Source organism: Propithecus coquereli, unplaced genomic scaffold, assembly GCF_000956105.1.
Source record: "Propithecus coquereli isolate 6110/MARCELLA unplaced genomic scaffold, Pcoq_1.0 Scaffold8, whole genome shotgun sequence".
NCBI lineage: Eukaryota > Metazoa > Chordata > Mammalia > Primates > Indriidae > Propithecus > Propithecus coquereli.
Window position 1 is genome coordinate 16,700,824 of NW_012154173.1, and position 12,810 is coordinate 16,713,633.

Consider the following 12,810-nt stretch of genomic DNA (forward strand, 5'->3'; position numbering starts at 1 on the left):
AAGGAGGACCATGCTGTGGGGTGAAAAATTCAGAAACATAATTCTTACATTGTGATGGCAAAGTGTCCTCACGTGGAAGACTGGTGGTGCCTGGTGTGAGTGAGGGGGGACAGGTAGACGAAGTGAAGACGAGCGTGCAGAGTGAGGCCAGACCCCCGCGTGTGCGGGCATGCCGAGTCTCTGAGAGCTCACACTGGCTGGGGATGCTGAGCTTAGCAGGATGTTTTTCTTTGGGGAGGACAGTCAGACAATTAAGAAACAGATCTGCTTTGTCTTGATTCTCTGGTAGAATAATCGTCAAATGTGAAAGATGAAAACATGGGCAGAAGAGAATCGAATTGGAGATAGGTGAATGGGTACTCAACTCACTCTAGCTACTTTAAATAAATGTCTTTTTGCCTGAGTAAACTACTGTCTCGTTTAATGAGAGAACTTGCAAATGAGGTTTTAAAAAATGCAATTTTTATAAGGGACCAGAAGCTAGGTCCCTTAAACTGTTCATCTCAAACTACCGATCTTGTCAGTGTTGAACAGACCTAGAGTGGGCTGTCAGAGGGACAGGCTTAAGATAACTGATCATGATAGTTCACATCTACTGACTCCTCACAACAACCCAGGAGGCAACACGGTGAGTGTCTCCCTTTTTCAGATCCTTTGTCCACTTCACACTGTTAACAGATGGTGTTGGGCTTCAAATTCAGGTCTTTCTGACACCCAATCCCAGCCTCTCAACTACCACACTAAGTAGTGAATACTATTACCCAGCCTGGGGTCAGTAAGTCCAATTCATGTTTAATTAATACAATTCCCTTCTTTGATAGGAATACTAATTCTGTTGAATAAGAAAATATCACATACTAGATAAAAGTAAGGCATTTGACAAGGCATCCTATAAAATCTGCAAGGATAGAGTGGAGGCTTGGAGGGCTAGTGCAATTAGGTGGATTCACAAATGGTTGAACAGCTGGGCTCGAGGTACTCCGAAAGAGAGGTTGTGTCCATGGCTCTGGGCTATTCATGTTTATTAGCTGCTTAATTTAAGATCCAAAAGAAATTTTAGGTTAACATAGAGCCGGAAGTGACAGCTAATTTGTTGGATGTTACAGACATCTTTGGATCCCCAAAGATGTCAACCAGTTGGAACAGTGGGAGGAATGAAGTAAGATGAATCATGTAAAACCTATGATAATAAGGCTCTGCATTTGGGCACAAAACTCCATCTGCTCATGACTTAACCACGGCACACAGGAAGGACATGGCATTGGGTGGCAGGCTCAACATGACACTGTGGTGTGAGGATGGCTGCCAAAAGCTGCTGCGTTCTTGGACTGCAGTAATGACATTTTCTGTTTATTATCTCTTTTTCTTCACCAGAATATAAGCTCCTTGAGGACAGGGGTCTTGTCTGTCTTACTGCTTTTGCCCCAGCCCCCTAGAATAGTGCCTGGTACATAGTAGGCTCTCAGTTAATATGTGTGGAGAGAATGGACCAATGAAAAAAAGCAAGCCTTATTGCAGATATAATTCCTATTTCAGATACCATATTTATGTACACTTGAAAAAATTCAACCATCAGTCTGGGCACAGTGGCTCACACCTGTAATTCCAGTGCTTTGGGAGGCCGAGGCAAGAGGATCGCTTGAGGCCAGGAGTTCAAGACCAGCCTGGACAATAGAGCGAGACCTCCCCCCTCCACCGTCATTTATGCTCAATATACAATATGATTTGATTGATAAGCTATGTTCTATGGGGCTTCTTTTGACCCTGTAAGTGTTTAAAAAAATAGGTCCCTGTACACATTTGGTGTTCACGTTAATAATTTTTTAACTAACCTCGCCTGTTATTTTTAGACTGATTAATTCTTATCGTGAGTTTTAGCTTTATATATTCTGTGTTAAATAAAGTGACCAATTGTAATCATGACCAGGTGTGAAGATTTCCATCCCTGAAGGGATAAAGCAATAAACCCCCTGTAGCTCCACTTCAGCTGAGACCACAGAACCCGGTCCTGGAGGCGTCTCAGTCTCCAGCTGTTGCACTGGAACTATCCTTCAACTTACGTTATGCCCTGGTATCCTCCGAGTTGGTATGGCCACTGCGTTTGCTCAGGTGAAAGAGGGCAGTTGTGCCACTAAGAGGAATAACCAGGAAAAATTTGCTGTGTTTGTCGGTTTGCCTTTACTTAAAGTTCCATTGAGTTACTTGAGCAATTGATTCTTCAGAGAAGATATGTAAATTACACACACACACACACACACACACACACACACACACGAATCTTTTGAAAAATAAGATTTAGGGAATATTGGAATGGGACTAAAGAAGGTTAACACGGTATTAGATGTTTTAAAGATAAAACTTTAGCACATATGTTAATAACTTTCTTCTCTAATTTTCTCAAGGTTTTATGACGTACCTAGTGGAGCCTTTGTTTACGGAATGGGCCAGGTTTTCCAATACAAGACTCTCCCAGACGATGCTCGGGCATGTGGGGCTGAATAAGGCCAGCTGGAAGGGACTGCAGAGAGAACAGCCCCGCAGTCAGGACGCTGATGCTGCATTTGAACTGAACTCACAGCTATTACCTCAGGAAAATCGGTTATCGTAACCCCCAGAACTAGTGGGACAAACTGCCTCCTGGAGGTTTTTAGAAATGTGAAATGGGGTTTTGAGGTGAGAGAACTTACTCTTGACTGCCAAGGTTTCCAAGTGAATGATGCCAGCCAGCATTATTTTTTCCAAGATTTCCTCTATTGGATCATTTGAACCCACTTTTTAATTATAAGACCCGAACATATAGCAATATGCGCTTGGCTTTTGTGCGAAACCTTGAATGTGCAAAGCCCAGCAGGAGAGAACCTGAAAGGAGGAACAAAGCAAGTTGTGAGGTGTGCCACGTGTTTTTCAAAGCATCTGTTCTTCAGACCGTGAAACTTGAACTGAATCTTTCAGCAGCAATCTCCTGGAATTTAACCAGTCTCATGCAACAATGTGTATCTTGTACCTTCCACTAAGTTCTCTTTGAGAAAACGGAAATGTGAAGTGCCCAGCCTCTGCTGCCTCTGGCAAGACTCAATGTTTACAAACCAACTCTGAAAATACTGGTTCTAAATTGCCTTGGAGCATGATTGTGAAGGAACCACTAAAAAAATTTAAAGATCAAACCTTAGACTGCAGCTCTTTCCCCCTGGTTTGCCTTTTTTCTTCTTTGGATGCCACCAAAGCCTCCCACTTGCTATAATTTTATTTTGTGCACTGGAAACAGCATTTATGATAGAGTACCGCCAAGCTTTCACTCCAGTGCTGTTTGGCAATGCAATTCTTTTTTTTAACTATTAGTTTTTAATTTGGGGCGGGAGGGGAAGACACCAATGTCCTAGCTGTATTATGATTCTGCAGTGAAGACATTGCATGTTGTTTTCACTACTGTACACTTGACCTGCACATGCAAGAAAAAAGGTGGAATGTTTAAAACACCATAATCAGCTCAGGGTATTTGCCAATCTGAAATAAAGTGGGATGGGGAAGTGTGTCCTTCAGATCAAGGGTACTAAAGTCCCTTTCACTGCAGTGAGTGAGAGGTATGTTGCGTGTGAATGTATGGATGTGTGTTTGAGTGCATGTTTGTGCATGTATGACTGTGCATGTGTTATGTTTATCCATGTGGGAAATGATTTGAAATGTAAGCTTTTATTTATTATTTTAGAATGTGACATAATGAGCAGCCACATTTGGGGGAGGGAAAGGTAGGTAAGCTGTAACAGATTGCTCCAGTTGCCTTAAACTATGCACAAAGCTAAGTGACCAAACTTCTTGTTTTGATTTGAAAAAAGTGCATTGTTTTCTTGTCCCTCCCTTTGATGAAACGTTACCCTTTGATGGGCCTTTTGATGTGAACAGATGTTTTCTAGGACAAAATACAAGGACTAATTTTAAACTTAAAACATTCCACTTTTGTAATTTGTTTTAAATTGTTTTATGTATAGTAAGCACAACTGTAATCTAGTTTTAAGAGAAACCGGTGCTTTCTTTTAGTTCATTTGTATTTCCCTTGTTACTGTAAAAGACTGTTTATTAATTATGTTTACAGTTTGTTGCAACAGCCATTTTCTTGGGAGAAAGCTTGAGTGTAAAGCCATTTGTAAAAGGCTTTGCCATACTCATTTTAATATGTGCCTGTTGCTGTTAACTTTTGATGAATAAAAACCTATCTTTTCACATTTTTATCTTTGATATTTACGGTATAACTCAATCCTTTGGAAATCACGATGCTAAATTACAAGGAAATCAAAGTTAGCTTCTTGGCTCCTGCATTCACGCATCAGATGTTTGTTCAGTCTGAGCTTATCCACTATTGTCTGCACCTTAGGAATGAGCACATAGCCCACGCTGAGCCCTGGTGCAGGTTTGCTCAGAGTCTTGACTAATCCAGGGTACAGGCCAGCTTGGAGCCAGGCCTTCTGCCTCCATAGCCTTTTGTTCCCACAGCTGGGAACAGACATCAGCAACTCTTGCAAGTACTAAAATACTAGCTGTGTTTATTTCTATCACTGACCTTTTTAAAATAATAACAAATGGCTGCTTCTACTTGATTGATATCAGTGTCAAGAAAGGTACCACCGTACCTCTCCTGTATCTTCCCAGATCCAATTCAGTAGAAGGGATATAGTGTAAAATTTTAAGTCAGACATTACTGTCATTATTTGTATAGAAGAGTGATGTCCAATAGAAATATAATGCAAGCCACATAAGTAATTTTCAATTTTCTGATAGCCACATAAAAAGGAAAAAGATGGAATTAATTTTATTTATTGTAATATATCCAAATATTTTATCATTTCAGCATGTAGTCATTATAAAAAACAATTATCAAAGAGATGTTTTACATCCTTTTTTTTTTTTTTGGTACCGAGTCTTTGAAATCCAGTGTGAATTTTACACTTACAGCACATCTCAATTCAGACTAGCCATATTTCAGGTGCCCACTATTCACGTGGCTAGTGGCTACCGTATTGGACAGTGTGGATATAGAGGTCTACGGGCAGTAGAGTGTTACCTGGGGAAGGTCAACTGGCCTCTCATATGCGGTGGCACCACCTTGGCAAATCTGATGTACCCAGAGAGTCTGATAAGGATCCGTAAAAGCTCACAGACCCGGTTTGTCAGCATATAGAGAGTGGAATCATCTCATGGCAAACTCACATTAACCAAGCTCACAGTAACTGATTTTTTAAAAAAAATAGTGTCAATATTTTCATTTACAATAAGAAATATAACTATCCATTATTCTCTCCCTTTAGGCAAATCTTCCTGGGAAGCCAAATTATGATCAGCTGGTTACTTGGTGAGCACGGATTCTGAGCAAGGGAAGCCAAGTTGCCTCATGCATCCATCTCCCTATCGGGATATACCTGCCGATAATCATGTTTGTGGACCAGGGTACCCTCTTCCCCTGGAAGGTGCTAGAGATTCTCTGCCAGCAGTTGCTTCTCCACATCAGCTTCTGATTGGCACATCCATTAGATCTGCCATTACCTTCGCCCTTGTTTCCACTGAGCCCACCTAGGCTCCGTTCTCCCTGTGTATGATTGCTTACTTCTGCTCCGACCCATTGTCTGTCTGATAGTTTAATGCTCAAAGGATTATCTTATTTATACATTCTCAGGGGAACACCTGGGTATTGCTCTCATTTCCTGCCTTCACATACATTAATAATAAACCCATTAAAAATCTGTTTTGTTATGTATATGTGGGACTCTCTTTTTAGCCCTACTTCTTAATATGACCTATATTCCTTGAATATTTATTTCTCTAGAAAAATTTGAGGAAACAGTTAAATATTTAGAAGACATTTTTTAAAAAGTAAATATTACAGAATAGAATGCAAAATTGACATGAATTTTCAAGATAAAACGAGAGACTTCAAAGAATTGTTGAGCATGCAGCAGCCCTATTTAGGTCTCTGCTCTAGGGGTAAACGTCCTTGGAGAGAAAATTTTGACAGGCCCTAACTTAAAAAAAGAAAAAATATTGGTTCCTGGTCAACATTTGTACTCACTGTAAACGTGATGGTTTGTAATGATCCTCTTTGTATAAAATAAGTAAAAATTACATTTTATGTCCTTTGCAAACCTGGGAAATCTATTTGTACCTGAGGTACAGGTTAGAGGTGCTAGTAATTTCATGAAGATTCCAAAAACAGTCTCTTTTTCCAAAATGCTTTCTTGGTTTTTATTGAGCTTTCTAATTTCTTAAAACTTTTAATCAGAGGTTTCCAATGTTTTCAAGCATGTATATTTTAATGAATAATGTTTAAATCCCCTCCCAATCAGCATTTCCTGATTGTGGAAATACACAGTGACCAATAGCTAATATGAATTCACTGTTGCTTTTAAAGAAATGTGCATATTAATCACCATAGCATCAGCATACATTTGAAGCATATAGTAATACAGGTATGTGCAGGACTCAGTCTGCAGTGTTCCTTGCTAAAGACCTGCGGATGACTGTGTCATCTGGAAGGCCCCCAGGGGTCCATGGACTACAGGTGGGCCCACCACTACTTGGGGGTAAGCTGATGGCCAGCACATAGCAGATCTCCATCTTCCTGTGCCCAGCAGAGGGTTTATGTCAATTGGGTCGTCGTCAATAAACATTTGTTGAAAAAATTAATTTGGAATTGATATGTCCCCTTTATGGCTATCAATACATCACTAAAAGAAATTATATCGAAACCTGTCCATGTTGAAGTATGTGGTAGTGATATCTGAGTCCCTGTTGTGTGCAGAGCATGGCACTGGATGTAATAAAAAGGGTATTAAATGGCATATGTTTGAGTAACAGAACAATGTGTGCAACGTGTTTGTCATATAGCACGGCAGGTTTCCGTATTGTACAAAATGAGTAATATGTTGGGTGGCTGTTTAGGAGAATGAATGGTTTAGTTAATGATGAAAATAACACCATTTCTAGGTTTTTTTTTTTATTATTAACATCTATGAATGGTAGAAATCATTTAGCCTTAGAATTTGAGTCTAAAATATAGTTTTAAATGTTCAATATGATACTTTTACTAAAATACTAAATTTTATCAATTGTATTTTTTAGTTTTATACCTAGATTTTCTAAGTTGTCCTGAAATCCATCTTAAAGTCTGGTAGGATGGCAGGGGAGAGAAAGCTCCTTATTTTTAATATTAGATTTCTTACTGGCTATAATTTAAAACTGAGGCACTGAGACTTAATTGACTTACTGAATCTTTCCACTGGTCCCATCATAGTCTTTAAGAAATTCTGTCTTATACTACAACGCTTATTTTTAAGCTACAATTTATGAGATTTTTCTGACCATAGATTTGAAGTATTTCTTTTGTTGAGCCATGTCCTATAAAGAATCAGGAGACTAATGATTTCCCAAGTTCCTTTCTTAGCTGAAATTAGGTTTTAAAAATTTATCTAAAGATAAGCTTTTTGAAGGAAATAATACAAAGGAATATACTTGTCTTAGTTCGCTCAAGCTGTTACAACAAAGTACTATAAACTGGGGGACTTATAAGCAACAGATATTTACTCCTCACAGTTTTGGAGGCTGGGAGTCTGCGATCAGGGAGCCAGCGTGGTCCAGTTCTGGTGGGCATTGTCTTTACAGCTTGACAGACCTGGGTTTGGGTCCTTGGGCAAGTGACCTGATCTTCTGAGTGGCCTCCTAACCTGTAAAATGTCTACCTCTCAGAGTAAAACTGTGTACTGGCACATATTAAATGCTGAATGAAGCATTGCTGTGAGTATTCTCCCTAATTCATTTTCTCATAATCCCTGCTTTATATAAACTCATGGATACAGTTGTACCTCCCAACATCTTTATTTGAGCTCCTGCTAACTGCCTCACTCTGTGGAGGTTTCCAATCCAAATTCCTGGGGGAGAATCTGATTTGAACAGCTCACCAAGGCTGTGTCCTTGGTCACAGAGCAGTGTGTGCATTGCCAGGTGTTCTCTTGCAGAAGGGAAGGCAGGGGTTAAGGAGGGTCTGGAGAGCCCAACCCGAGATCACTGCCCTACATACTTCTCACTTCTCTACCCTTGTTGCTAACACCAGAATTTCAGAATGACTTCCAAACCATACTCTAGTCCTCATCCTTTTTCACCCTTAAAACATGCAGTTTCCACAGCATAGTTCTCTGAGAATACGCCTTCTTTCACCCTTTGTTAAAAAGCTTATCAGGCCAATGAAGAGGGATGGCCACCAGGCAACATTAACAGAGGGCTTTTTGTACCTTTGGTAAAAACCCTGTTGGGAAGAGTCTGGCCTTTTCCCCAAATTAAGGTTTTTCCACCTGGAAAGAAAGAAATTATGAAGGACTTCCCTATGGTAGTTGTTTGGTGTGGAATGGGAGGCGCTATTTGGGTTATCTTAACATTTACCTGCCTGAAAATATCTAAATTTTACCCTTATGGAAGCCCTCTGTGAGCTTAACAAGGGGCTGGAGAATCTACCAGAGAAGAAGAGTTTGAGAAGTCCCAGGTGTAGGAACATTAAGGCTTCTGGCACATATGAAGTGGACTAAGGATAGTAGTCTCAGAGGGAAATGTGCATGAGTTCTGGATCCTTATCCTTGGTTATGCTATTTTTATTGTCCCGTCTGTCCTCCAGAAAGAGCACTAAGACCAATGAAGAACTAGCCTACTTACAAGGCTTTCAAAGAAAGTCTAAGAAGAATCCTAATTGAAATAGGTTCAATAGGGTGGCTCAGAGAATGATAAATCTCTAAGATGAGAAGAGGAAAGAAGACATAGGAACAGGACTCTAGGAATGGATGGAAGCTCATGAGAAATACTGTATTATATTGGGTATAACAATGACAATGTCTTAAACAGTGTCTTAAAACCAAGTGTCTCATCCTGCCTGGCAATCCCAGAGCTGACTTTGTTGGATGAACTGAAAATTTAAACATCTATCTGCCAGATATTATCCCACAGAGAGAACTTCTATTTTTGGAGAACTTCCCAGGACGACGGTTTTTCCAAAGCATTTGTTTCTGCTAGTTATTACCTCGTGACTTCTTCTTCATCACAAGACACAGATTCATAGGAATTCTTAATACAGCAGTAGGATAAGAGTCTTTTTATTATTATTGTTATTATTTTTGGAATTCTCTGGCTAAGGATAAGAGTCTTATGCAGAAGGGCCTATGACTGAGGAAACAACCAGAACTACAGACTGCACGTCCTACCCTCCCATCCCAAGCCTGCACAAGCAAGTGCATAGGATGACGCCTTTTACAGGTTCCAGGGACCACATGTTCTAGGAGAAATCGTACTACTGGAAACTACAGAGACTTTTTGTAAAATAATGCAACACTAAAAATGCTAACTTATTTAACAAGATCACATAAAACTCTAAGTCCAGTGCTCTCTGACTCTCATATTCTCTCTCTCTCTATATATATATGTAAAACATAAAATGAGGGTCTCTGGGTTAGTCGAAATTCATAGAAGACAAAACATACCAAATTACCAACCTTTCTGAGCCTCGGCTATGAAATGTAGAGTTTAACGTTTTTTTTAGATCTAGTACTTTAGGTATTGCGATGGGTGAGGTATTGCGATGGGTGAGAGAACCAGAAACTGAGGTGGGCATGAGAGAAGATGGGAAAACAGATTTCTCCAGCTCAGAAGTGGATTATGGGTTTGAGAATCCTGAGACAACTTGGATACCTTATGCTTGCCCTCCTGTTTTAATGCTGAGATCCCTTTAAGAGAAAAAGTGAATGAGAGATGATGTAACTTATTTTAAGGAATATATTTCCTCCTGAAAAAATGCAGAAGGAAATTATTCTGAAAAGCTACATGTGCAATATAAAAGAATCTTAACCTATTGTAAAGAAAAATATATATATTTATAGGCACTATGGTCCAGGGAAAGTAAAACAGTTTGCTTTATTTTAAAATAGTAACTTTTAAATATTGGAGAACTGGCCAAAATTCAATACTGATACAAATACAAATTTCTTAGGAGGTCAAAATATGTGTCAGGCAAATTTTCCGAATTTCTTTAAAGACAGAATTTTGAACCATATAAAACAATTAGAAACAATGAACATCAACATGTATAAAATAAGCCACAGTTCAAATTTAAGCTGAATAACCAGCCATCTAATTATCTCAAATAATTTTTGTGAATATGTAGGAGAACAATGCACATATTTTCAATAACTTAAAAGTGAATGTCGATCTACTCTTCCCATCTCTTAATTCTTCCACGAAGTATAACTTTTTAAATTAGATTTACATAAAAAATCCAAATATTTACTCATGGTAAGATATTCTAGCATTAACTATACTGAGTCTATCAGAAATAGAAAAATCATGAAGATTTGTCATGCATTTAAAAAATGATCACTTATAGCAAGTTCTCAGAAGACCTAGATAAGAAAGGCAGTTCTCCACTTTCTAATAACACCTATGGTTTATACCGCATAATATAATTCAACAGAACAGCATTTTCACCAATGATAAACAACTTATAGGAAATTCATTCGCCTATTCAATGTTTCATTATAAAGTTAATATTTTGACCAATATTAAAAATTTTAGAACTCTATTATGCTGACATTTTCAAAAGTATTAACTTAGCAACAAGTCATCTTTTTGATGCCATTTATTAAGCTGAAAGGAAAGAAGATGGTACATTCTCGGTTTTACTTAAAAAGGGATTTAATCCAATAATTAATTCGTCACTACTTGAAAACTATACTTTCTTCCTCAGCAATGGATGGCAATGAGGTGAAAGCAGCTTTCCTGGTCCTCAACTTGCCTTTAATAGAAGCATTACAGAATTTCAGCAGTGAACATTACCTGTTTCCTATTCAAACCCCAGCTCCAAGAAAATGTGAGAGAGAATCTAAGATGTGAGTTCTGTTCAAGGCATGAAGATTCCAATCTCAAATATTTCACTCCAACAACTTACGTTATACCAGCTGTTCCATCGCTGAATACTAAATGATCATGGAAAACAAATGAAGATAACAGTACCCTCATTGCCATTATTCTCTAATTTTTACATGAACTGTTTTATACCCAAATATATGTATATAAAACATTTGTACAGATAAATTAGTGTTAAGAATTAAAAATGTGCAGTAACATCCACAAATGTCCTTTCTATGTTCTGAAATCAATACAACTGTTTAAGACTGGAAACCTGAACCCCGCAGGATACACATTAAAAACATGTCAGAATACACATGTTGTGGAACTGACCATCTCATACAAGCAAAACCACACTTACAGTGCTTTCGTTATTGCTTAATCCTATAATTAGGCTAAAAAGGAGACCACTGAATACTACAGTCAAGAGTTTACTAAATAGTGTTGATTTCTACTAGCCAAACAGCCTTCTATAAACCAACAGCAGAACCAGGATAGTCTTTCTCAGCTCATTGTCTATTAGGAGTTTGATACATTTTCAATTAAAGTCTTCATTTTTCCTGTAGACTTCAACATGTGTGGCCCGAACTAGGAAAAAAAAAAAGTATAAATAAAGATACTGGTTCATGTAACAGTAATGATATATCCCCCTCCCCGCAATGGATCAGAGGGTTGAGTATGTTCTGCAGTTAAAACCAAGCAGCTACTGGTAATAATACAACATTTATGACTTGATAGTTTGTTATAAACACAGGACACATCAACAGAATGAAAGGTAAAGAGGTAGCCAAATTGCTTCCTAGAAAACCACAATCATCTTGGCAATACCCTAGTTTTGTACAATTTTACTTCGCTAATTAAAGGGAGAAATACAAAGTTTCCAATGTCTAAAGAGTTTCAAAGGTGCTAGAATTTCTAAGGTTATCTGCCTCTCTGGAAATACAAGCACATATCCCCCAAGATAGTGATGTCAATAAAGGAAATGTATAAATTAGTATTTGAGGGCTTCTATGAAATCTACTCAATCTCCATCTATGACATGATACACGTCCTCCAAGGCTGACATCAAATACACCCTCTTCACAAGACTCACAAGGTGTCCTCAGAGAAAATGATCTTGCTTTACTTTGAAGTTCTATATCACAAAATATACGTTGTCCGAAGATACAAATTTTATTATATTGAATTTTACTTCATTATGGTAAATAAAAATATAACCCTGCATGGGAAATTTAACACTGAAGATTGCTAAGGGGTTAGCACTGAAGATTGTTCAGGGGTTAATTTTTACTTTTGCTCTCTTCTTTATGCTCTTCTACAAGTTTCAAACTTCCGAATGAGTAACTATTAGTTTTATAGTTAGACAAATAAAATTATACATGCTGAACAACGTCATCCTTTTTCCAGCTAGCTGCAATCTACTTGTAGGTAGGGACTAACTCCTCTACCTTATCCCTTTAAGTCTTACAGAGGACACAGCTGAATGACTTGCAAAACACAGGTGATCAGCAATGGGGTGAATTCCCACGTAACAGGAAAAAAACCTGGGCTAACACTCACCAACAGTGTCTCTGAGGTGGCCTCCGATTCAGACTTTGGAACTCCTTTGTCAGCTTCATCTTGGTTATCATTTCGATACCGATAAGCAAATTTCTTTTTCAGAGCCTCTGCTATGAGGGCAGCAGGGTCAGTAGCATCCACCGGCTTGGGCTTTACATCTTGCTCTGACCTTAGAGAAGCGAACAGAAAACGGGGACAGGTCAATACGCCGCCTTTCGCCTAACAGCACTCCCCCACCAGCATCATAATGACTCCGTAAAGACACTGATAAAGACTGCTGGCAGTGAGAGATTTAAGGCTCAATAAAAAAAGCACGTAAGAGTC

The 12,810-nt window shown here is 38.6% G+C and overlaps 2 protein-coding genes across 3 annotated transcripts in view; one reads left to right on the forward strand and one right to left on the reverse strand.

The window, feature by feature from the left end:
- Positions 1-3,763, forward strand: part of PDE7A (phosphodiesterase 7A) — a 129,137-nt gene extending 125,374 nt beyond the window's left edge. For both annotated transcript variants that reach the window (XM_012663172.1, XM_012663173.1), the window contains exon 13: positions 2,403-3,763. In XM_012663172.1, coding sequence (XP_012518626.1) covers positions 2,403-2,608 — 206 coding nt within the window. In that variant the 3' untranslated portion in view covers positions 2,609-3,763. The remainder of the gene's footprint in view (positions 1-2,402) is intronic.
- Positions 3,764-10,623: 6,860 nt separating this feature from the next.
- MTFR1 (mitochondrial fission regulator 1) overlaps positions 10,624-12,810 on the reverse strand; it is a 51,620-nt gene continuing 49,433 nt past the window's right edge. Inside the window, exons 7-8 of the mRNA XM_012663174.1 lie at positions 12,487-12,655; positions 10,624-11,514 (exon numbers count right to left, since the gene is read on the reverse strand). Of these exons, the coding sequence (XP_012518628.1) occupies positions 11,446-11,514; positions 12,487-12,655 (238 nt within the window). The 3' untranslated portion in view covers positions 10,624-11,445. The remainder of the gene's footprint in view (positions 11,515-12,486; positions 12,656-12,810) is intronic.